The sequence below is a fragment of the Leucoraja erinacea genome, unplaced genomic scaffold (assembly GCF_028641065.1).
Source record: "Leucoraja erinacea ecotype New England unplaced genomic scaffold, Leri_hhj_1 Leri_170S, whole genome shotgun sequence".
Classification (NCBI taxonomy): Eukaryota; Metazoa; Chordata; class Chondrichthyes; order Rajiformes; family Rajidae; genus Leucoraja; species Leucoraja erinaceus.
The window spans coordinates 71,587-96,890 of record NW_026576012.1 but is presented as its reverse complement, the minus strand read 5'-3'; the positions used below and the strand labels follow the sequence as shown (position 1 = coordinate 96,890).

Here is a 25,304-nt window from a genome sequence, read left to right as displayed (position 1 = left end):
GAGAGTGGTGAATCTCTGGAACTCTCTGCCACAGAGGGTAGTTGAGGCCAGTTCATTGGCTATATTTAAGAGGGAGTTAGATGTGGCCCTTGTGGCTAAGGGGATCAGGGGGTATGGAGAGAAGGCAGGTACGGGATACTGAGTTGGATGATCAGCCATGATCATATTGAATGGCGGTGCAGGCTCGAAGGGCCGAATGGCCTACTCCTGCACCTAATTTCTATGTTTCTATGTTTCTATGTTTCTATCCTATAGAAAGGATAGGCAGCTCTGCTGGTGAGGGAGGGAATTCAGTCCCTTGCGAGGGAAGACATAGGGACTGACGAGGTAGAGTCACTGTGGATTGAGTTGAGGAATTGTAAAGGCAAGAAGACACTAATTGGTGTGATTTACAATCAATCAATCAATCAATCAATCAATCAATCAATCAATCAACTTTTATTGTCATCTTGCAAAGCAACAGTTGTACAGTGCAAAATGAGAAGATGTTTCCCAGGGAATGTACAGACCCCCAAATAGCCCGGATGTAGGGTGTAATTTGCAGCAGGAGTTAAAACTGGCATGTAACAAAGGTAATGCCACTGTGGTGATGGGGGATTTCAATATGCAGGTTGACTGGGAAAATCGGGTTGGTTCAGGACCCCAAGAAAGAGGGTTTGTAGAATGCCTCCGAGATGGATTCTTAGAGCAGCTTGTAATGGAGCAGACCAGAGAAAAGGCAATTCTGGATTTAGTGTTGTCCAATGAACCAGATATAATAAGGGAACTCGAGGTAAAGGAACCGCTTGGAGGTAGTGATCATAATATGATTAGTTTTAATCTGCAATTTGAGAAAGAGAACATTAAATCGGAAGTGTCAGTGATGCAGTTGAACAAAGGGGACTATGAAGGCATGAGAGAGGACCTGGCCAAGATAGACTGGTAAGGGATCATAGCAGGAATGATGGTGGAACAGCAATGGTAGGAATTTATCGGCATAATCCGGAAGACGCAGGATCATTTCATTCCCAAAAGGAAGAAAGATTCTAAGGGGAGTAGGAGGCAACCGTGGCTGACAAGAGAAGTTAGGGATAGAATAAAACTAAAAGAAAAGATGTATAATACAGCAAAGAGTAGCCGGAAGCCAGAGGATTGGGAAACATTCATAGGACAACAGAAGGAAACAAAACGGGCAATACGGGCTGAAATGATGCAGTGTGAAGGAAAGCTGGCCAGGAATATAAAGAAGGACAGTAAAAGCTTCTTTAGATATGTTAAGGGAAAAAGAGAAGCAAAGTCAAATGTGGGTCTCTTGAAGTCAGACACAGGTGAAATTATTATGGGCAAAAAGGAAATGGCAGAAGAGTTGAATAGGTACTTCGGATCCGTCTTCACTAAGGAAGACACAAACAATCTCCCAGATGTACTGGCGGACAGAGGATCTAAGGGGGTAGAGGAACTGAAATAAATTTTCATGAGGTGAGAAATAGTATTGGGTAGGCTAATGGGACTGAAGGATGATAAATCCCCTGGGCCTGATGGCCTGCAAGGGACAGAAGTTTAGGGGTAACATAAGGGGGAACTTCTTTACTCAGAGAGTGGTAGCGGTGTGGAATGAGCTTCCAGTGGAAGTGGTGGAGGCAGGTTTGTTGGTATCATTTAAAAGTAAATTGGATAGGCATATGGATGAGAAGGGAATGGAGGGTTATGGTATGAGTGCAGGTGGGACTAAGGGAAAAAAAAAAAATGATTTTCGTAGAAAACGGGACAAGATGGCGGCGCGACCGGAGCTCGCAGCGACCTCTCCCAGTGGAAGTTCAGTGTTTTCATGGATTTTTGGAGCGAATGGTGTGTACGAAGAGTGTGTGTCGGAGGAGTGCGTGTACGTGCGTAAGTACGAGCGGCAGGTTCTTTTAAAAATCGGCAGCAAGGCTTCTTGCTGCGACCTTACCTTACGGAGCGTCCTGGTGGAGCTGAGACTTCTGCGTCGCGTAGGCCCACGGAGGTGCGCAGGCCCACGGAGGTGCGCAGGCCCACGGAGGCGCGCAGGCCCATGGAGAGCCGCTGCACCCGCACCCGCACCTGGAACAACGCTGGTGGGGAAACATCGCAAGCGGTGTAGTAGAGGGCAGAAGCGGGGGAAACGCGCAGGAGCCTACGCTAGGCTAAACGCGAACCCACACAAACCGGCAGTGCCTACAGTCATGCTGGCAAATGTCCGCTCCCTCGACAACAAGATGGACTACCTCAGAGCGTGGAGAGCCTCCCAACGAAGCGTGAAGAACTGCTGTGTTTACATCCTAACGGAGACCTGGCTGAATCAGAACATCACAGACGCTGCGATCCAGTTGGAGGGACTTATGCTATACAGAGCTGATAGAGTAGCTTCGCTAGCTGGTAAGGCAAGGGGAGGGGGGCTGGCTGTGTATGTGAACAGATCATGGTGCCGGGATGCTGTGGTGATTTCCACCTACTGCTCACCCCACGTGGAGCTAATGACTGTGAAATGCCGACCCTTCTACTTACCCAGAGAACTAACAGCTGTCTTCATAACCGCTGTCTATGTACCACCGAGCGCGGACGTGAAGGAGGCTATGACAGTGCTCTACAACAACATCAGTGAGCAGCAGAGGGAACATCCAGATGCTTTCTTCATGGCAGCTGGGGATTTCAACCAGGCAAGTCTTAAATCTGTTCTGCCTAAATTCTACCGGCATGTGAACATTGCAACCAGGGGGAAGAACAAACTAGACCTGGTGTACACCAACATTAAAGATGCATATAAAGCAGCCCCCCTCCCCCATATCGGCAACTCTGACCACTTATGCACCTGCATATAGACCCAGGGTGAAACAGGACAGGCCAACGGTCAAAGAAGTCAGAACATGGCCACAGGGAGCTACGGCAGCACTACAAGACTGTTTTGAAACCACACAGTGGGCCATTTTCAGAGAGGCAGCAACAGATGACAGTGGCATCAACCTCCAAGAATATACAGAATCCGTCATCGCATACATCAATAAATGTATTGAGGATGTAACGGTGGTAAAAACCATCAGGAGGCGTGCCAATCAGAAACCTTGGCTAACTGGGGAAGTGTGTTCCCTACTGAGAATCCGGAATGCGGCATTCAAATCTGGGGACAACGAAGCATACAAACTGGCAAGGGGTAACCTATCCCGGGGGATCAGGGAAGCGAAGAGGCTGTACGGACAAAAACTCAATAGCCACTTCGCAAATGACAAAGACACACGTCGCTTGTGGCAGGGATTTCAGACCATCACTGACTACAAGCCCCCCCCGCTGCGGATATGCCAAAACAACCCCTCCCTACCAGATGAACTGAACGAGTTCTACGCACGGTTTGAGGTTAAAAACAGCACCCAGACACGTGCACTACTGACATCTCCCAGTGACCAGTCGCTCAGGCTGTCCGCAGCCAGAGTTAAAAAGGCCTTTGCCAGCGTCAATCCACGCAAAGCTGCAGGGCCGGACAACATTCCTGGATGCGTTCTAAGAGACTGTGCCGAGCAACTGAAAGATGTCTTCACAGACATTTTTAACATCTCACTCAGCCAGGCAGTAGTGCCGAACTGTCTTAAGAGTGCCACCATCGTCCCTGTCCCGAAGAAACCAAACCCAGTCTGCCATAATGACTTTCGACCAGTGGCCCTAACACCCATTGTAATGAAGTGTTTTGAGCGACTAGTTATGCAGCACATCAAAAATAGTCTACCTGCCGACTAGACCCACTGCAGTTCGCCTACAGAGCCAACCGATCCACAGAGGACGCAGTCTCAACAACACTGAACCTCGTATTGTCACATCTCGATCGGAAAAATACCTATGCCAGGATCCTCTTCATAGACTTCAGCTCTGCTTTCAATACAATCATTCCGCAGCAGCTGGTGGAGAAGTTGGAGCTGTTGGGGGTTGATGCTGGCACATGTAGCTGGGTCCTGAACTTTCTGTCGCAACGGCAGCAGACAGTCAGGGTGGGCAGTAGGACATCAAAAACCATAGCCGTGAGCACTGGCTCACCCCAAGGCTGTGTCCTAAGCCCCCTTCTGTTTAGTCTGCTGACACACGACTGTACTGCCAGACTCAATAACAACTTCATCAACAAGTTCGCTGATGACACAACAGTAGTGGGTCTCATCAGTGACAATGATGAATCGGCGTACAGGATGGAGGTGGAGCTGCTCACAGGTTGGTGCAAATCCCACAACCTCATTCTTAACGTGGGAAAAACTAAGGAGATGGTGGTTGACTTCAGGAGGGCGGGGAAACAACACCATACACCTCTGCACATCGACGGAGCTGATGTGGAAAGGGTCAGCAGCATAAAGTTCTTAGGACTACATCTGTCTGATGACCTGACGTCCACGGCCAACACCACAGCTCTGGTCAAGAGAGCCCAGCAGCGACTTCACCCTCTCCGAAGACTATGTAAAGCAGGCCTCCCCACCACACACCTACGGACTTTTTATAGGGGGACTGTCGAGAGCACACTGACATACGGCATCACTTCCTGGTTCGGGAGCTGCAAGGCGTACGAACGGCACCAACTGGACAGGATAGTGAAGACCGCAAGCAGGATTATTGGTGCTCCACTCCCCTTCCTGCTGGACATATACAAGAAGAGATGTATCAACAGAGCCATCTCCATCATCAAAGACCCTTACCACCCATCGCATGACATTTTCTCCATCCTCCCATCTGGGAAGAGGTACAGGAGCATTAGCTGCAAAACCAGCAGGATGCTCCTCAGCTTCTTCCCACAGGCTATAAGACTGTTAAATGGACTTTGCCCCCTGCCAAGTATCGCGCACAAACCCCCCACACTGCAGCAGAGCCACTGTTGTGCCGCTGCCGGTCGGAACGGCTGTTGAATGTTTAGTAGAGTGTTAAATTTGTTCATGACATGTATTTTTTAATTTTAATTCCTATTTATTTTTTAATGCAAACTGAATGGACACTGGTTGAGCAACGTTTTTTTGTTTTCTCTGGGTATGCGAATACTCAGGAAATGACAATAAAGATTTACAATTACAATTACAATTACAGGTGGGACTAAGGGAAAAAATGATTTTCGTCACGGACTTGCAGGGCCAAGATGGCCTGTTTCCGTGCTGTAATTGTTATATGGTTATATGGTTATCCCAGGGTCCTCAGGGAGGTGGCTCTAGAAAGAGTGGATGCTTTGGTGATTATTTTCCAATGTTCAATAGATTCAGGATCAGTCCCTGTGGATTGGATAATAGCTAATGTTATCCCACTTTTCAAGAAAGGAGCGTGAGAGAAAACGGGGAATTACAGACCAGTTAGCCTGACTTCGGTGGTGGGAAAGATGCTGGAGTCAATTATTAAGGAGGTAATAATGGGGCATTTGGATAGCAGTAAAAGGATTAGTCCAAGACAACATGGATTTATGAAAGGGAAATCATGCTTGACTAATCTTCTGGAATTTTTTGAGGATGTGACAAGTGAAAGGGGTGCCAGTGGATGTAGTGTATCTAGACTTTCAGGAAGCCTTTGATAAGGTCCCGCACGGGATATTGGTGACTTAAATTAGAGCACATGGTATTGGGGGTAGGGTGTTGACATGGATAGAAAATAGTTGGCATACTGGAAGCAAAGAGTAGGAGTGAACGGGTCCTTTTCAGAATGGCAGGCAGTGGCGAGTGGAGTGCCGCAAGGCTCGCTGTTGGGGCCGCAACTGTTTACCATATATATTAATGATTTGGAAGAGGGAATTAGGAGCAACACTAGCAAGTTTGCAGATGACACAAAGCTGGGTGGCAATGTGAACTGTGAAGAGGATGTTAAGAGGTTGCAGGGTGACCTGGACAGGTTGAGTGAGTAGGTAGATGCGTGGCAGATGCAGTATAATATAGATAAATGTGAGGTTATCCACTTCGGCGGCAAAAACAAGGGGGCAGATTATTATCTGAATGGGGTTAGGTTAGGTAAGGAGGAGGTACAGCGAGTCCTGGGCGTCCTTGTACACCGGTCATTGAAAGTTGGCGTGCAGGTACAGCAGACAGTGAAGAAAGTTAATGGAATGTTGGCCTTCATAACAAGAGGATTTTAGTATTGGAGTAAAGAGGTTCTTCTGCAGTTGTATAGGGCTCTGGTGAGACCACATCTGGAGTAATGTGTACAGTTTTGGTTTCCTAATTTGAGGAAGGACATCCTTGTGATTGAGGCAGTGCAGCGTAGGTTCACGAGATTCATCCCTGGGATGGCGGGCCTGTCATATGAAGAAAGATTGGAAAGACTAGGCTTTTATTCACTGGAGTTTAGAAGGATGAGGGTGGATCTTATAGAAACATATAAAATTATAAATGGACTGGACAAGCTAGATGCATGAAAAATGTTCCCAATGTTGGGCAAGTCCAGAACCAGGGGCCACAGTCTTAGAATAAAGGGGAGGTAATTTTAGACTGAGGTGAGAAAAAACTTTTTCTCCCAGAGAGTTGTGAATTTGTGGAATTCCCTGCCACAGAGGGCAGTGGAGGCCAAATCACTGGATGGATTGAAAAGATAGTTAGAGAGAGCTCTAGGGGCTGGTGGAGTCAAGGGATATGGGGAGAAAGCAGACACGGGTTATTGATAGGGGACAATCAGCCATGATCACAATGAATGGCGGTGCGGGCTCGGAGGGCCGAATGGCCTCCTCCTGCACCTATATTCTATGTTTCTATGAAAGATACAGCATGGAAAGAGGCCCTTTAGCCCACCGAGTCCACACTGACCATTGATCACCTAGTTCGGTATTATCCCACCTTATCCCACACAGGCACCATCTCTGGAGAAAAAGAATGGGTGACGTTTTGGGGCGGAATACTTCCCCAAACCATCACCCATCCTTTTGCAGCAGAGATGCTGCCTTGCCCGCTGAGTCACTCCAGCACTTTGTGTCTATCTTTAGTAAAAAACCGCATCTGCAGTCCCTTCCTGTATATATGATACGATACGATAGCAATTTGAGGAGCATCCTCTCCTCCAAGACCACCGCCAATGAATCCAACTCCACTGGAGAGAAGGAATGGGTGACATTTCGGGTCCTGACCCTTCTTCAGACTTCTTCAGACTGAAGAACCCTTCTTCAGACTTCTTCAGACTGAAGAACCCTTCTTCAGACTTCTTCAGACTGAAGAAGGGTCTCGACCCAAAATGTCACTCATTCCTTCTCCCCAGAGATGCTACCTGTCCCACTGAGTTACTCCAGCTTTTTGTGTATATCTTTGTTTTAAACCAGCACCTGCAGTTCCTTCCAATACAATCCAACTCTACTCTCAGGACGGAGCCAGCTTTCGTGATGAGCTTGTTTATTCTGTTGTTATCCATAGAAACATAGAAACATAGAAATTAGGTGCAGGAGTAGGCCATTCGGCCCTTCGAGCCTGCACCGCCATTCAATATGATCATGGCTGATCATCCAACTCAGTATCCCGTACCTGCCTTCTCTCCATACCCCCTGATCCCCTTAGCCACAAGGGCCACATCTAACTCCCTCTTAAATATAGCCAATGAAGTGGCCTCAACTACCCTCTGTGGCAGAGAGTTCCAGAGATTCACCACTCTCTGCGTGAAAAATGTTCTTCTCATCTCGGGTTTTAAAGGATTTCCCCTTTATCCTTAAGCTTATCCACGGCCTTCGCCCTGCTACCCCAGCACACGACAGCCAGGAAGATGGCACTGGTCACCACCAATTGATAGAACATCTGCAGCATCTTACTGCATACGTTGAAAGAGCGGAATCTCTTCAGTAATTAAAGCCGGCTCTGTCCCTTCCTATGCACAGTAATGCCCCTGTCCCACTTAGGAAACCTGAACGGAAACCTCTGGAGACTTTGCGCCCCACCCAAGGTTTCCGTGCGGTTCCCGGACGTTGCAGGTGGTTGCCGGAGGTTGCAGGTAGTGGAAGCAGGTGGGGAGACTGACAAAAACCTCCAGGAAACGCACGGAAACCTTGGGTGGGGCGCAAAGTCTCCAGAGATTTCCGTTCAGGTTTCCTAAGTGGGACAGGGGCATAAGACTTAAGGCAGGTTAAGGAAGGTTATGTCATGCCGTTAGAGCAGTGCAACTGCCTTGGCCTTTCAGCTGGCAACTTACCTGGAACGCACTGCCTGGGGAGATGGGGAACAGAAGTACAACAAAGCTGTCTCACCCACTGACAATCTGTGAGGTCGATTGCATGATCTGCAAGCTTAAAGCTTTTTAAAAAATATGTTCTTAATGCAGGAAAGTGTTCACCAGGCTAAACTTCTACGTCCCAGATGACGTGGTCCGTAAAGTGGTGCAGTGCTCACCTGGAGTTGTGGAGTTTGTGCTGAGCACCTTGAGGCTGAAGATAGGAGAGAAGCTGAAACAAAAACACAACAAAACGATTCCTTCACCACAGGTACGGAGAATTATCAGTTTTTTTCAGGTGCACCGAGCTACAATGTAAGATGTTTTGTTGCGTGCCATCCAGTCAGTGGAAAGTCTACATGATTGCAATCAAGCCGTCTACAGTGTACAGATACAGGATCAAGGGTATACTATTTAGAGTCATAGAGTCCTACTGCATGGAACAGGCCCTTCGGCCCACATAGTCTAACATGCCTCACCTACACTGGTCCCACCTGCCTGCATTTGGCCCATATCCCTCTAAACCTGTCCTATCCATGTACTTGTCTAAATGTTACTTAAACGTTGTGATGGTACCTGCCTCAACTTCCTCAACAAAAAAGTTGCCGTTCAGGTCCTCATTAAATCTTTAGTACAAAATAAAGTCCGGTTAAAGATAATTCAAAGGTCTCTTTGGGGTGGATGGGAGGTCTAGCTGATGAGAGGACCATTCAGTTGCCTGATAACAGCCGGGAAAAAACTGTCCCTGAATGGTTCAATGGAGCTTTATTTGTCACATGTGTAACTGCACAGTGAAATGATTTTTGCATATATTACACATGCAGCCGCCGCCCTTTTTGGCGTCATTATTCAAAGTCCACAGTCCGGTCGGCTCGCGTGCTCGATGTACTGGAGCAGTTCCCGCAAACCGACGTCCCTCTCCTCTCCTGGCCATCTTTGTGTCCCGGGGGCACGCCTGCTGCACCCAACCTTGAAGACGCTGGAAGCATTATCCCAGTTCACGCTCCTGTATGGGTACCACTGTCTTTGCTCCTAGGACAGTGCGATGTATGTGATATAATTAGCATATGTTATGTCTTGTGCGAGAGGACGCATGAGCTGGGGGAGACTCAAGGTGGCGTCCTGGAATAAAGAAGCTTGTTAGTTTACTCCCGTATCTGAGTGTTCTTTTAAGTCAGTTCCCAGCACCCAAATACACAACAGACAGAAAGGTCAGTATGGGAATTGGAAGGGAAGTTAGCAGCTGAGGAGGTGCAGTAGGCCCTGGTGGACTTCAGTGAAACAGTTGCTGAATCCACACGAGGCATCGGTTCACTCTCCGACCGATCCTTGCAACTCGCACACAACGTCTCTCCAGCTCCCTCTCAGTTACGCTGACCATGCCACCGAGTGATAAGCCTTCAGGCCAGTTCCCAGTTCACAGTCCCATCGATCTTTGAGCAAGGTTTTGCTAACCGACAACTCTTCCGGGTGGACTCTGCGGCCACGGCACCTCTACAAGGCCACCCCTACAAAGTATCTCTTTGAATCTGGAGGTGTGCATTTTCCAACTTTCCTACCTCTTGCTTAGTGGGGAGAGAGGAGAAGATGGAGTGATCAAGGTGAGACAATAGACAATAGGTGCAGGAGTAGGCCATTCCGCCCTTCGAGCCAGCACCGCCATTCAATGTGATCATGGCTGATCATCCCCAATCAGTACCCCGTTTCTGACTTCTCCCCATATCCCGTGACTCCGCTATCTTTAAGAGCCCTATCTAGCTCTCTCTTGAAAGTATCCAGAGAACCGGCCTCCACCGCCCTCTGAGGCAGAAAATTCTACAGGCTCACAACTCTCTGTGTGAAAAAGTGTTTCCTTATCTCCGATCTACATGGCTTACCCCTTATTCTTAAACTGTGGCCCCTGGTTCTGGACTCCCCCAACATCGGGAACATGTTTCCTGCCTCTAGCGTGTCCAAACCCTGAATAAACTTATATGTTTCAATAAGATCCCCTCTGCACAGCGTGAAGTGCAGGTGGAGTCAACAGAAGGAAGGTTGGTTTGTGTGATGGTCTGGGCTACGTCCACAACTCCCTGCAATTTCTTGCAGCCTTGGATAGAGCTGATCCCAAACCATGCTCAAAGTTTAGCAATTAGTTATTTATTTGGAGATGTTTAGTTTAGATATACAGTGAGAAACAGACCCTTTGGCCAACCGAGTCCGTGCTGACCGGGTGGTTCGGTGGCCCTTCGGCCCACTGAACCAACCTTCCTTCCGTTGACTCCACCTGCACTTCATGCTGCCTCGGCAAGGCCACCATGACTATGATATAGTTGGGATCATGGGGGCATGGCTCCAGGGTGACCAAGGCTGGGAGCTGAACATCCAGGGATATTCAATATTCCGGAGTGATAGACAGAAAGGGGAAGGAGGTGGGGTAGCGTTGCTGGTTAGAGAGGAGATTAACGCAATAGAAAGGAAGGACATTAGCTTGGAGGATGTGGAATCAGTGTGGGTAGAGCTGCGAAACACTAAGGGGCAGAAAACACTAGTGGGTGTTGTGTACAGGCCACCTAACAGTAGTAATGGAGTTGGGGGTGGCATCAAACAGGAAATTAGAAATGCGTGCAACAAAGGTAAAACAGTTATAATGGGTGACTTCAATCTACATATAGATTGGGTGAATCAAATTGGCAGGGGTGCTGAGGAAGAGGATTTCTTGGAATGTATGCGGGATAGTTTTCTAAACCAACATGTAGAGGAACCAACGAGAGAGCAGGCTATTCTAGACTGGGTAGTGAGTAATGAGGAAGGGTTCTGAACTGAAAGAAAGGTAACTTTGAGGGTATGAGACGTGAATTGGCCAAGTTAGACTGGCAATTGATTCTGAAAGGGTTGACGGTGGATATGCAATGGAAGGCATTTAAAGGCTGCATGGGTGAACTACAACAATTGTTCATCCCAGTTTGGCAAAAGAATAAATCAGGGAAGGTAGTGTATCCATGGATAACAAGGGAAATCAGGGATAGTATCAAAACAAAAGATGAAGCATACATGGCCAGAACAAGCAGCCTACCAGAGAACTGGGAGAAATTCAGAGTCCAGCAGAGGAGGACAAAGGGCTTTATTAGGAAAGGGAAAATAGATTATGAATGAAAACTGGCAGGGAACATAAAAACTGACTGCAAAGATATGTGAAGAGAAAAAGATTAGTTAAAACAAATGTAGGTCTCTTGCATTCAGAAACAGGTGAATTGATCATGGGGAACAAGGACATGGCAGACCAATTGAATAACTACTTTGGTTCTGTCTTCACTAAGGAAGACTTAAATAATCTGCTGGAAATAGCAGGGGACCGGGGGTCAAATGACATGGAGGAACTGAGTGAAATCCAGGTTAGCCGGGAAGTGGTGTTAGGTAAATTGAATGGATTAAAGTCCGATAAATCCCCAGGGCCAGATAGGCTGCATCCCAGAGTACTTAAGGAAGTAGCCCCAGAAATAGTGGATGAATTAGTGATAATTTTTAAAAACTCTTTAGATTCTGGAGTAGTTTCTGAGGGTTGGAGGGTAGCTAATGTAACACCACATTTTAAAAAGGGAGGGAGAGAGAAAACGGGGATTTACAGACCAGTTAGTCTAACATCGGTAGTGGGGAAACTGCTAGAGTCAGTTACTAAAATGTGATAGCAGCACATTTGGAAACTAGTGAAATCATTGGACAAAGTCAGCATGGATTTATGAAAGGTAAATCATGTCTGACGAATCTACTCCCCGCCCCCCACACACATACCCAGTTAAGAAAAAAAAAAACTACATACAAACGAGACACAAAATTAAAAAACGACAGACAGACTGCAGAGGTCGCTGCGACGTGAGTCGTGCCGCCCACGCACTCTTTATTGAGTATTGTGTTTACAAACTTGTCGTGCTGCTGCAAGTAAGAACTGCATTGTCCCGTTTCAGTATTTACGACACAGTGATTAGCAATGTTACAAAATTATGAGATTTAAAAAATCAAGTCTGCAATTTATCCCATCAGATAAAGCATAATAATAAGTTTAATTTGACACCTAATTCACTTTCATATCTCAAGTAATAAAAAAGCTATAGCCATTTTCATACTCGGAAATTAGCATCTTGTTCCCTATTGATTTTCTATGGACATAACAAAAAAGCTGTGATCGTGAACAGTCAAAAGCCCATAACCTTCTTAAAAATTAAGAGAACTGAATGAAATTTTCAGTTATCATAGATTGAAGCATTCTGAAACAAATATAAAATAATCTTACTTGGATGACCTGAAATTAAAGCATATAAGTTAGTTACCCAATTGTAGCTAATTTCAAACTTCAATCACTAGATCTAAACATCTATCCATTTCTTAATAAATGATTAACATTTTTAAATAGCCCAAGTGTCCAAATAATATTCACAAATAATTCACAATAAAACATGATTTTTAAATCTCATTTACATCAATTTATAGGCCAAATGGAAGGAATTTAGTGTTCAATTGCTGTAAATTAAAGTCAATTTAAATCGGCTTTCTGGTGGGTTCCTGTGAACGCGCTGGTTTAGAACGTTCACATTGCGCTGGATTTGTGCCCTCAAGTGCCCAGAAAAATACTGCGGGATATAAAGAGCCCAAAATGAACTACTCGCTATAGAAAACTTTAGATACAGGGTTATATACAAGCCCCATTTAATGTAAAAATAAGGTACATACCTTTAATTGTTTGCTTTATAAAACCCTGGGGCTGCGAGAGGTTGCGGAGTGAGAGAGTGATTTTTAAACTACTATAAATATTATACAAGGCCATAAAAACTAATAATACCTTTTGCGACGGGGTCTTTCAGCGATTTTCCGTTAATGATTTACTAGGCTGAACATTTTCGATTGGAACAGCCTAGTAAAAATCGCGTTTTAAACCCGCCCCCTCTAAACAGCGCCAAACTCACACACACGGGGTAGGGCAGATGCTCAGCCACGATTCAGGTAGGTTTTGTAACATACCTACAGTGATGCAGCAGTCGAGTTGCTGCCCTACAGCATCAGAGACCCGCTCGATTCTGACTATGGGTGCTGTTTGTACAGACTTTACACGTTCTCACTGTGATGCCGCGGATTTCCACCGGGTGCTCTGGTTTCCTCCCACATTCCAAATTCCTGCAGGTTTGTAGGTTAATCGGCTTCTGTAAATTGTCCCCGGTGTGTAGTTTGAACTAATGTAGGGGATCACTGGTCAGTATAGTCTCGGTGGGCCGAAGGGCCTGTTTCCCACGCTGTATCTCCAAAAATAAAACAAAAATAAAGCAATCTTGACTCTATTAACCACTGTTGATTTGGATTGTTAGAACCATCTTAAACCATTTCCAGGTTCTGCCTTAAACCTCCAACGTACACCTGTTTCAACAAAGCATATGTAACTCAAAGAATTTTTCAATAATTATTTTTGTCATCTCTCCCAAAGGATCTCGAGTATTACAGCATGGCAGTGGAACAGGACTTGGGTAAGAGTTTATTTCAAATCTACCTAATTGTGCAAAGATACAAAACGTCACTGTATTTGGGCAAATGTCCCCCAGTATATATGTACAAGGCCAGATGTTTCTGAACCAACTTACAGTGGAGAAGCCTAGCCCAGCACACAGACCCGAGTTCCCATCATTCGCATCTACACTTCACACTGCCTTTGCAAAGCAGTTTTCACCTAACAAACTGTTTCCTTTATTTTTGTTACTTTTTTGCATATCTATCATTCATTGTTCATTATCTCTCTACATCATCGTCTATAGCTTTTGTTTCCTTTATGCCTAACCAGTCTCGACCCGAAGCGTCACCCTTTCCTTCTCTCCAGAGATGCTGACTGTCTTGCTGAGTTATTCCAGCTTTTTGTGTCTATATTCCTTTTTATTGCAAAATCAAACATTGGTCCCATCCCGGTCATTTCTTCTTCTCCCTGCTCCCATCCGGCACATGGTACAGAAGGTTGAAAGTGCGCACGACTAGACTCAGGAACAGCTTCTTCTCCTCGGTAGTGGAAAAGGTGGTGGGCTGAAGAGCCTCTTCCTGTATTGTGTCCAATATTTCCAGATTAAAACAATAAGAAGACGAATGAATGGCAGCATGATTCAGCCCATTCTGGTTTCTAATTTAAATCTTGTTTTGTTTTTGTATGAAGTTTCTTCAAAGTTTGTCACCAGGCAACTGAACCATCCTCTCACGGTCCTATTCTGTCTGTACGGTTTTTGTACGTTCTCCCCTTGACCACATGTGTTTTCTCCGAGATCTTTGGTTTCCTTCCACAATCCAAAGACAGACAGGTGTATAGGTTCATTGGCAAGGTAGAGTGTAAATTGTCCCTAGTGTGTTGGATAGTGTTAATGAGCGAGGATCACTGGTCAGTGTAGACTCGCTGGGCCGAAGGGCCAGTTTTTGCGTTGTATCTCCAAACTAAACTAAACTAGAGAGCGATACTGACTTACTATCTACTTCATCTGAGACCCTCGGACTATCTTTAATAGGACTTTATCTTGCACTAAACATTATTCCCTTTATCCTGTATCTGTACACTGTGGACCGCTCGATTGTAATCATGTATCGTCTTTCCCTTAACTGGATAGCATGCAACAAAAAGCTTTTCACTGTACACCTGACAATAAGCTAAACAAAATTGAATTAAGTTTCAAGACCATCTGTTTGAAAACTATTGTTGAAAAGCTGCCAGGGCATTGACATTTCATTTTCATTGCAAACCTTATGGTCATTTTCCAGCATCTCCACGGACAAGGGGAAATGCAACAGGGAACCATCACGATATTCAACTACAAGCTGACTACTCCAAAAGGTACTGCCAATCCATTAAGGGTGTGTGGAAGAATGGAGGGTATATATCCAAGTTAGCCACCAAGCTGTGAGTGGCACGGTGGCGCAGCGGAGAGTCGCTGCCTTGCAGCGCTAAAGTCCCAGGTTGGATCTTGACTGTGGGTGCTGTATATACAGAGTTTTATATTCTCCTCGTGACCAAGTGGGTTTTCTCTGGGTGCTCCAATTTCGTCCCACACTCCAAAGATGTGCCAGTTTGTAGGTTAATTGGCTTCGGTAAAAATTGCTAATAGTCCCAGGTGTGTAGGAAAGTGTTAGTCGGAGCGGACTCAGTGGGCCGAAGGGCCTGGATTGGATTTGTATCTCTAAACTAAATAGACAAAGCTAAACTGTGCAGCTTCAAGACTTCTCTCCTTTTGTGTGCACCTATACATTGTGTGTCAAATTCTTCAACTGAGCATGAATATCTGTATGGCCAAAACTCTAGAAGATATTTTTTATCAAAGGCTTGAATAGAGTGGATGTGGAGGCGATGTTTCTCTAGTTGGAGAGTCTTGGACTAGAGATCATAGCCTTAGAATTAAAGGACGTTCCTTTAGGAGGGAGATGAGGAGGAATTTCTTTAGTCAGAGGGTGATGAATTTATGGAATTCTTTGTCACAGAAGGCTGTGGAGGCCAAGTTAACAGATAATTTAAAATACGTAGATTCTTGATTAGTACGAGTGTTATGAGTTATGGGGAAAAGACAGGAGTATGGGGTTAGGAGGGTGAGATATATCAGCCATGATTGAATGGTGGAGTAGACTTGATGGGCCATGCGGCCTAATTCTGCTCCCATCACTAATGGCCTTGTGACTTTGTGGGCCGAAGGGCCTGTTCCGTGCTGTACGGTTCTATGTTTTAAGGCCAACTCTGAGATTTTAAGATTTTGAGATTTTAAAAATTAAGTGCAATTTATCCCATCAGATAAAGCATAAAAATAAGTTTAATTTGAAACCTAATTCACTTTCATATCTTAAGTATTAAAAAAGTTATTGCCATTTTCATATTTGGAAATTAGCATCTTGTTCCCTATTGCTTTTCCATTGACTTCTCAAAAGCTGTGATCAGGGACAGTCAAAAGCCCATAACTTTCTTAAATATTAAGAGAACTGAATGAAATTTTCAGTTATTATAGATTGAAGCATTCTGAAACAAATATGAAACAATCTTATTTAGATGACCTGAAATTAAAGCATATAATTAGTTAGCTAATTGTAGCTAATTATAAAATTCAATTATTAGATCTAAACATCTACCCATTTCTGAAGAAAAGGTTAACATTTTTAAATAGCCTAAGTGTCCAAATAACATTCACACAAGAATTCACAATATAACATGATTTTTAAATCTCATTGTCGTGAATTTAGAGGCCAAATGGAAGGAATTTAGAATTTATAGGACAAGAGGGAAGGTTTCTCTTGGGCCCCCCCCCCCCCCCCCCCACCACCGGGTCCCTACTTGCTCTCGGCAGCCCGTCTGCAAGGTTCTCTTGGCCCCTGCACCGCCCCCACCACCGGGTCCCTCCTTGCTCTCGGCGGCCCACCACCATCGGGTCTCTCTTTACTCTTGGATGCGCCCCGCTGGGTCCCTCTTTGCTCTCAAAATGTGTAGGAAGGAACTACAGATGCCGGCTTAAATCAAAGATAGACACAAAATGCTGGAGTAACTGAGTTGGACTGGCAGCATCTGTGATAAGAAGGAATGGGTGACGTTTCAGACTGAAGAAGGGTTTCGACCCGAAACATCACCCATTCCTTCTCTCCACTGATGCTGTCTGTCCCGTTGACTCACTCCAGCATTTTGTGACCCTCTTTGCTCTCGGCACTATCCCCATCGGGTCCCTCTATGCTCTCAGCGGCCCCCCACCATCGGGTCCCTCTCTGCGCACGCAGACGCCCCACTGGGTCCCTCTTTGCTCTCGGTGGCCACCCCTCACACCGGGTCCCTCTGTGCTCTCAGGGGTCCTCCACCAAGTCCCTCTTTGCACTCGGCAGCTCTCTCTGTCCCTCTTTGGTCTTGACGGCCTGTTCTTGTTTTTCAAGCTGTTGTTAAACTTTTGTTTAAAGAAAGTAAGCATGCAGGCAGCAGGCAGTGAAGGAAGCGAATGGCATGGCACGGACTAGAAGGGTCGAGATGGCCTGTTTCCATGCTGTAGTTGTTATATGGCATGTTGACCTTCATAACAAGAGGAGTTGAGTATAGGAACAAAGAGGTCCTTCTGCAGTTGTACAGGGCCCTAGCGAGACCACACCTGGAGTATTGTGTGCAGTTTTGGTCTCCAAATTTGTGGAAGGACATTCTTGCTATTGATGGAATGCAGCATATGTTCACCAGGTTAATTCTCGGGATCCGGGATGGCGGGACTGTCACATGCTGAGAGAATGGAGCGGTTGGGCTTGTATACTCTGGAATTTAGATGGATGAGAGGGGATCTTCTTGCAACATATGGGATTATTAAGGGATTGGACATGCTATAGGCAGGAAACGTGTTCCTGATGTTGGGGGAGTCCAGAACCAGGGGCCACAGTTCAGGATTAAGGGGTAAACCATTTAGAACAGAGATGAGGAAACACATTTTCACACAAAGAGTTGTGAGACTGTGGAATTCTCTGCCACCCGGTGGCCACCTCCCCGCCACCGGGTCCCTCTTGGCTTTCAGGGGCTACTTCACCGAGTCCCTCTTTGCACTCGACAGCCCCCTTCTCTCCGGGTCCCTCTTTGGTATCGACGGCTCGTCCATTGGGTTGTTCTTGTTTTTGTTTTTCACTGATCAACTGATCGTGGACTGACTAGCACGCAACACTGTTCCTCAGAACACGTGACAATAAACTAAACTGTAAACATCTACCAGTCTGCGTTTTATTATTTGACCTATCTCAACCAGTTTCTTTGGCTGCTTGGTACATGTATGTGCACCCTCGGTATATAAAAATGTATTGTTGCATTACTGTTTTTAAGTCTATCTTGTTATTGTGTCATCAGTCATCAGTTTCATTGAGTGGTTTGGTGTGGGAATGTGTTTATTATTTTGCTGGGTTACAGTGAAACAGTTTCGTGCTCTGTAGTCAAATCACACCATGCATGAGTGCAAATGATGTTTGTTGGCACGCCATGAATTTCCGGAAATTAAATCACTGGAACATTAAATCTTCGCACAATGGAAATTTCCACACCTCACACTTCTCATCACATGCACTGCTAATAGGTAATCCATTTTCACGGATTCCAGTGTTGCCTGGAGGTGAGGTAAATTTGCCAGCTCCTTCCTGAGAAGCAGTTTGTTTAAATTCAACAGAATAGTTCCAAAACGTTTCCTGGGATTGCAGGATCCGAGGTCATAGCCTCAGAATTAAAGGGAGTTCTTTTAGGAAGGAAATGAGGTGAAATGTCTTTGGTCAGAGGGTGGTGAATCTGTAATTCATTGCCACAGAAGGCTGGGCCCCATATCTGAGTAAGCATGTGCTGGCTCTGGAGAGGGTCCAGAGGAGGTTTACAAGAATGATCCCAGGAATGATTTAGTTCACCTATGATGAGTGTTTGACGGCACTGGGCCTGTACTCGCTAGAGTTTAGAAGGATGAGGGGAAACCTCATTGAAACATAAGAATAGTGAAAGGCTTGGATAGAGTGGATGTGGAGAGGATGTTTCAACTAGTGGGAGAGTCTAGGACTAGAGTTCACAGCCTCAGAATTAAAGGACGTTCTTTTAGGAAGGAGACAAGGAGAAATGTCTTTAGTCCGAGGGTGGTGAATCTGTGGAATTCTTTGCCACAGAAGACTGCGGAGGCTGTCAGTGGATATTTTTAAGCCAGCGATAGATAGATTCTTGATTAGTACAGCTGTCAGGGGTTATGGGCAAAAGGCAGGAGAATGGGGTTAGGAGGGAGAGATGGGTCAACCATGATTGAATGGTGTAGACTTGAAGGGCTGATTGGCCAAATTTTACTCCTATCCCTTATGCCCTTATGAGATGCAACAGTTGTCCCTCCTCCCTTGACTCTGTCCAGGGACCCCAACGGTCCTTTCAGGTTAGGCAGAGGTTCACTTGCACCTCATCCAACCCCATCCGTTGTTCAAGATATACATCGCCGAGACCAAACATAGACTGAGCGATCGTTTCACTGAACACCAGCTCACTCAGAGTGAAGCTAAAGGCAAATTGGAGGAACCAAGGGTATGACTATCGATTTCTCTAACTTTCAAGTAACCCCTGCATTCCCTCTCTCTTCATCCCTCCCCCATACAAGTCGCACCAGCTTATTGTTCCCACCTGGCTACAGCTAATATTGGCCTGTTTCCTTTATCATTGTTACTTTTTTGCATATCTTTAGTTCATTTTTTCTATATCTCACTACATCATCGTCTATATCTCGTTTCCATTTCCCATGTGACAAAGAGTCTCAACCCGAATCGTCACCCATTCCTTCTCTCCAAAGGCCTGCTGAGTTACTCCAGCATTTTGTGTCTATCTTCTGCAAAGTTATTCAGATGGTTGCAAACCTTCCATTTCAACGGTTGGAATCCAAGAGTTTATAGTTGCATTAAAGGCAGCAAGACACAAAAATCTTCACACAATCTTTGTGCTTTGAAATAATTTTCCTTCCTCTGGTATATAGAGCACTGATTGAACAATGTTTCAGCTTCAAACCTTGTCTCTTCTTTGTTTCCCAGTAGTTTGGTTTAGTTAATTATTGTCACGTGTACCGGGCTATCGTGAAAAGCATTTTTGTTGCATGCTAACGGGTCAGCGGAAAGATACGGTGACGCAGGGGTAGAGTTGCTATTAGCTATATTTAAGAGGGAGTTAGATGTGGCCCTTGTGGCTAAGGGGATCAGGGGGTATGGAGAGAAGGTAGGTACGGGATACTGAGTTGGATGATCAGCCATGATCATATTGAATGGCGGTGCAGGCTCGAAGGGCCGAATGGCCTACTCCTGCACCTAATTTCTATGTTTCTATGTTACAACGAATGCAGCAGAGGAGACCCGGGTTCGATCCTGACTACGGGTGCTGTCTGTACAGATTTTGTACGTTCTCCCCGTGATTTTTCTCCGAGATCTTCAGTTTCCACCCACACTCCAAAGACGTACAGGTTTGAAGATTAATTAGCTTGGCAAATGTAAAAATTGTCCCCAGTGTGTGTTGGATAGTGTTAATATGCAGGATTTGCTGGCCTGTTTCCTTGCTGTATCTATATAATTAACTAACAATACAAGCCATTCACAGTGTACAGACACAGGATAAAGGAAATTATGTTTTGTGCAAGGTAAAGTCTGACTCAAGATAATCCGATGGTAGATGGGAGGTTGGAAGTGTTTTGGAGGTTTGTAGTGTGGGAGGAAACCGAAGATCTCGGAGAAAACCCATGCAGTCACGGGGAGAACGTACAAACTCCATACAGACAAGCACCCGTAATCGGGATCAACTCGGGTCTCTGATGTTGTAAGTGCTGTAAGGCAGCAACTCTACCATTGCGCTACCATGCCGTCCATGTCTCTATGAAACATATAAAATTGTTAAGGGCTTGGACGCACTAGAGGCAGGAAACATGTTCCCGATATTCAGAACCAAGGGCCACAGTTTAAGAATAAGGGGTAAGCCATTTAGAACGGAGACGAGAAAACACTTTTTCTCACAGAGAGTGGTGAGTCTGTGGAGGCAGGTTCTCTGGATGCTTTCAAGAGAGAGTTAGATAGGGCTCTTAAAAATAGCAGTCGGGGGATATGGGGAGAAGGCAGGAACGGGGTACTGATTGTGGATGATCAGCCATGATCACATTGAATGGCGGGGCTGGCTCGAAGGGCCAAATGGCCTACCCCTGCACCTATTGTCTATTGACTACAACCATAACTATGACTGGTTTCTTTGCAACCAATTCTTGAAGTCCACTGACACCCATGTGGTCTCTGCCTCGGAGATTCCACATGGTCTCCGCATCAGAGCTCGCCAATGGCCTCCGTGTCAGTGTTTTCACATGGTCTCCACGTCGGAGCTCCCACATGGTCTCTACATTGGAGCTCCCCGGTGTATAAAAGTCCACATCTTGAGCTACATCGGAGCTCCGCATTGAATAGTAAATTTTATGCGTGCAGTTACACTTAGTGTCATAGAGTGATACAGCGTGGAAACAGGCCCTTTGGCCCAATTTGCCCATATTGGCCAACATGTCCCAGCTACACTAGACCCACCTGCTCGCGTTTGGCCCATATCCCTCCAAACCTATCCTATCCATGTCTCTATGAAACATATAAAATTGTTAAGGGCTTGGACGCACTAGAGGCAGGAAACATGTTCCCGATATTCAGAACCAAGGGCCACAGTTTAAGAATAAGGGGTAAGCCATTTAGAACGGAGACGAGAAAACACTTTTTCTCACAGAGAGTGGTGAGTCTGTGGAGGCAGGTTCTCTGGATGCTTTCAAGAGAGAGTTAGATAGGGCTCTTAAAAATAGCAGTCGGGGGATATGGGGAGAAGGCAGGAACGGGGTACTGATTGTGGATGATCAGCCATGATCACAGTGAATGGCGGTGCTGGCTCGAAGGGCCGAATGGCTTACTCCTGCACCTATCGTCTATTGTCACACTGTATCTCCAAGAACTAAACAAAAAATGGATTTGAAAAAAAATGACGGCAGAAATTGTTGGAGGCCTGCACAGGTAGTCTAGACTAAAACAACTGGTGGGGGAGTCATTGTTATTGTTGGAGGCCTGCACTGGTGGTCTAGACTAAATCAACTGGTGGGGCAGTACACTTTGCTCACAACAACAAGGAATTTGTTATCCAGAATGTATATACACTCTATGAATGCCATCAGAATGAGGATGAATATTTAAATAGGCTTGCATTCATCTATTCTTTTATTCAAAACAATAATCATTGTAGTGTATATGTCATTGGGGATATGAATGCAGATATCTCAGATTGGAACTCATTATTTGCCAATCATATGACTCAGTTCTGTCAAGATAATAATTTAATATTGTCAAGCAAAGTGCTTTTACCTACAGATAGTTATACATATTAGTGAGGCCTGGCACACCACATCATGGCTGGACCACTGTATTAGTACAGCTGATGCACATGCCTCATTTGGGTGTATGAGCATTCTGTACGGGGCAGCAATGACTGATCATATACCTGTTGCTATGACAATAAATGTTGAACAAATACCTGTGGTATCCAGAGATAGAAATAGCTTTAACACAGAAAAACTGGACTGATCAACACTCACAAGGGAAGACATCCTAGCCTATTATGCCCATACAGATAAACCCTTAAGCAATATTCATTTACCTAAAGATGCAATAATGTGTAGTAATGTTAATTTTGTAAGGATATGAAGCATAGGAGAGATATCTGCTCCATGTATAATGATATAGTAAGCGCTCTATATGTAGGCAGTAAGCAGTAAGGCTAGAACCAAAGAGGATAAATGTCTAAAATTTCCTGATTTTAAATTGTCTGACAATACTCTTAGTGTCTGTCCTAAGGCGAAATATTTAGGGCATTTTATTACAGAACAAATGACAGATGATGAGGATATGTATAGGCAACGACGCCTGCTGTATGTACAGGCGAATATTCTCTTGCGTAAGTTTGGTGCGTGTGTAGATGTGGTGAAAATGTCGCTGTTTAGAGCATATTGCCCACCTGTGGAAAGACACGTTTGCAGAGACCAAAGGTGTCATATAATGATGCCATGAGAACACTACTAAGGAAACCTAGATGATGTAGTGCTAGTAACATGTTTGTGGCTGCAGGAGTCAGTACATTGGAAGCTAACCTAAGAAATCGCATGTATAAATCTGCAAGATAAATTACTCTAAAAATGTGATTATTGTGGCCTTGTCAAACATAAGGTTTAGCACTATACGCTACGAATCCCAGTTGTGGAAACACTGGTATCGTTGTCTCGTTGTAGGGCATTGATCATTCTTTTTATTCTGGATTTTAAGTCATGTATTGTGTTTATTTAAATATATAATTTATGATGCTTTTATGTGATAAACTAAGATTCCATATGTACTTTATGATAGTTTTTAATATGCAATGCATTTTTATGTAATGTCCCTTGACTGGACCTTGAGTCTGAAATAAAGTTTATTATTATTATTATTATTATTATTGAAAGGAGATGTGATGGTGTTTAAGATTCTGACGTATCGATGCAGGGAAATTATACCCATTTAAGGATGGCTTAAGTTTAATTTACTTTAGAGATACAGCGTGGAAACAGGCTCTTCGGCCCACCGACCAGCAATCCCCGCGCACTTACACTATCTTACACACACTAGAGACAATTTACACAAGCCAGTTAACCTACAAACCTGTTCGGCTTTGGAGTGCGGGAGGAAACTAGAGCACCCGGAGAAAACCCACGCAGTAACAGGGAGAACGTACAATCTCTATACAGACAGCGCCCGTAGTCAGGATTGAACCCAGGTCCATGGTGCAGTAAGGCAGCAAACTCTACTGCTGTGCCACGGTGCTGGCTTAAGGAACAAGATGCCGCGCAGATTTTAAATTAACCAGTGAATCATATTTTATCTGCATTGATGAAGTTACTATTGGAGAAAACATGAAAACCCCAAGTTTATATAATTCTCCAATGACTGAAATCCAAAATTGGTTTAGTTTAGTTCAGAGATACAACATGAAAACAGACCCTTCGACTCACCGTGTCAACCACCGTCACAAATGATCGCGCCATACACAAATGCTATGCGATACACTAGGAACAATTTACAGAGGCCAATTAACTTACAAACCCGCACGTCTTTGGAACATGGGAGGAAATCAGAGCACCCGGAGAAAACTGACTTGGTCACAAGCTCCGTACAGAGAGCACCCATAGTCAGGATCGAAACTGGGTCTCTGGCGCTGTAAGGCAGCAACTCTACCGCTGCGCTACCACATTTCACAAACTTGTGGGCACATCCTAAAGTGTTTTGTTGGAGTAAACAAAGAGAAATCTGGCTACTGGAACAAAAGCATCTCTGAAGACCAGCTTTGCACGCAGTTGCAAACACGAACATGCAAATCACTTTGTCCTGGTGCATTAGAACATTCCTGAAGAGATGAATAAGCAAGATAATAATTGTAGTTTTGGCTCAGTGAAAAGGCTGACTTGGCATTAAAAGACGAAATACTACAATTTTTATTATTGTTATTGTGACTGTGGTTAAATGCTATTGTTTCTGCCACTTTCTGCTGACTTATTGAAACATTTAAGATTATTAAGGGTTTGGTCGCTAGAGGCAGGAAACATGTTCCCGATGTTGGGGGAGTCCAGAAACAGGGGCCACAGTTTAAGAATAAGGAGTAAGCCATTTAGAACGGAGACGAGGAAACACTTTTTAACCCAGAGAGTTGTCAGTCTGTGGAATTCTCTGCCTCTGAGGGTGGTGGAGGCCGGCTCTCTGGATGTTTTCAAGAGAGAGCTAGACAGAGCTCTTAAAGATATGGGGAGAAGGCAGGAACGGGGTACTGATTGTGGATGATCAGCCATGATCGCATTGAATGGCGGGGCTGGCTTGAAGGGCCGAATGGCCTACTCCTGCACCTATTGTCTATTGACTACAACCATAACTATGACTGGTTTCTTTGCAACCAATTCTTGAAGTCCACTGACACCCATGTGGTCTCTGCCTCGGAGATTCCACATGGTCTCCGCATCAGAGCTCGCCAATGGCCTCCGTGTCAGTGTTTTCACATGGTCTCCATGTCGGAGCTCCCACATGGTCTCTACATTGGAGCTCCCTGATGTATAAAAGTCCACATCTTGAGCTACATCGGAGCTCCGCATTGAATAGTAAATTTTATGCGTGCAGTTACACTTAGTGTCATAGAGTGATACAGCGTGGAAACAGGCCCTTTGGCCCAATTTGCCCATATCGGCCAACATGTCCCAGCTACACTAGACCCACCTGCCCGCGTTTGGCCCATATCCCTCCAAACCTATCCTATCCATGCACCTGTCTCACTGTATCTTAAACATTAGGATAGTCCCAGCCTCGACTACCTCCTTGTTCCATACACCCACCACCCTTTGTGTGAAAAAGTTACCCCTCAGATTCCTAATATTTATATTCCCCTTCACCTTAAACCTATGTCCTCCTGTCCTTGATTCCCCTACTCTGGGTAAGAGACTTTGTGCATCCACACGATCTACTCCTCTTATGATTTTATACACCTCTACAGGGCTGCCAACATTGGGTGAGAGTTGGGAGTTAGAAATTGCGAGAGGCCAAGCCCGAGGGAGCATCGCGACCCGGGGGCAGGAGGGTGTCCCCCTCCCATTGGTACAGAACATTTGCATTTTTCAGCTTGAAATTGT

At 45.2% G+C, this 25,304-nt stretch overlaps 1 protein-coding gene across 1 annotated transcript in view; it reads left to right on the top strand.

Annotated features, from left to right (window-relative positions):
• The window catches only part of LOC129716125 (sperm flagellar protein 1-like), a 69,397-nt gene that overhangs the window by 25,031 nt on the left and 19,062 nt on the right, over nucleotides 1-25,304 (top strand). Inside the window, exons 5-7 of the mRNA XM_055666008.1 lie at nucleotides 8,230-8,389; nucleotides 13,571-13,610; nucleotides 14,875-14,947. Of these exons, the coding sequence (XP_055521983.1) occupies nucleotides 8,230-8,389; nucleotides 13,571-13,610; nucleotides 14,875-14,947 (273 nt within the window). The remainder of the gene's footprint in view (nucleotides 1-8,229; nucleotides 8,390-13,570; nucleotides 13,611-14,874; nucleotides 14,948-25,304) is intronic.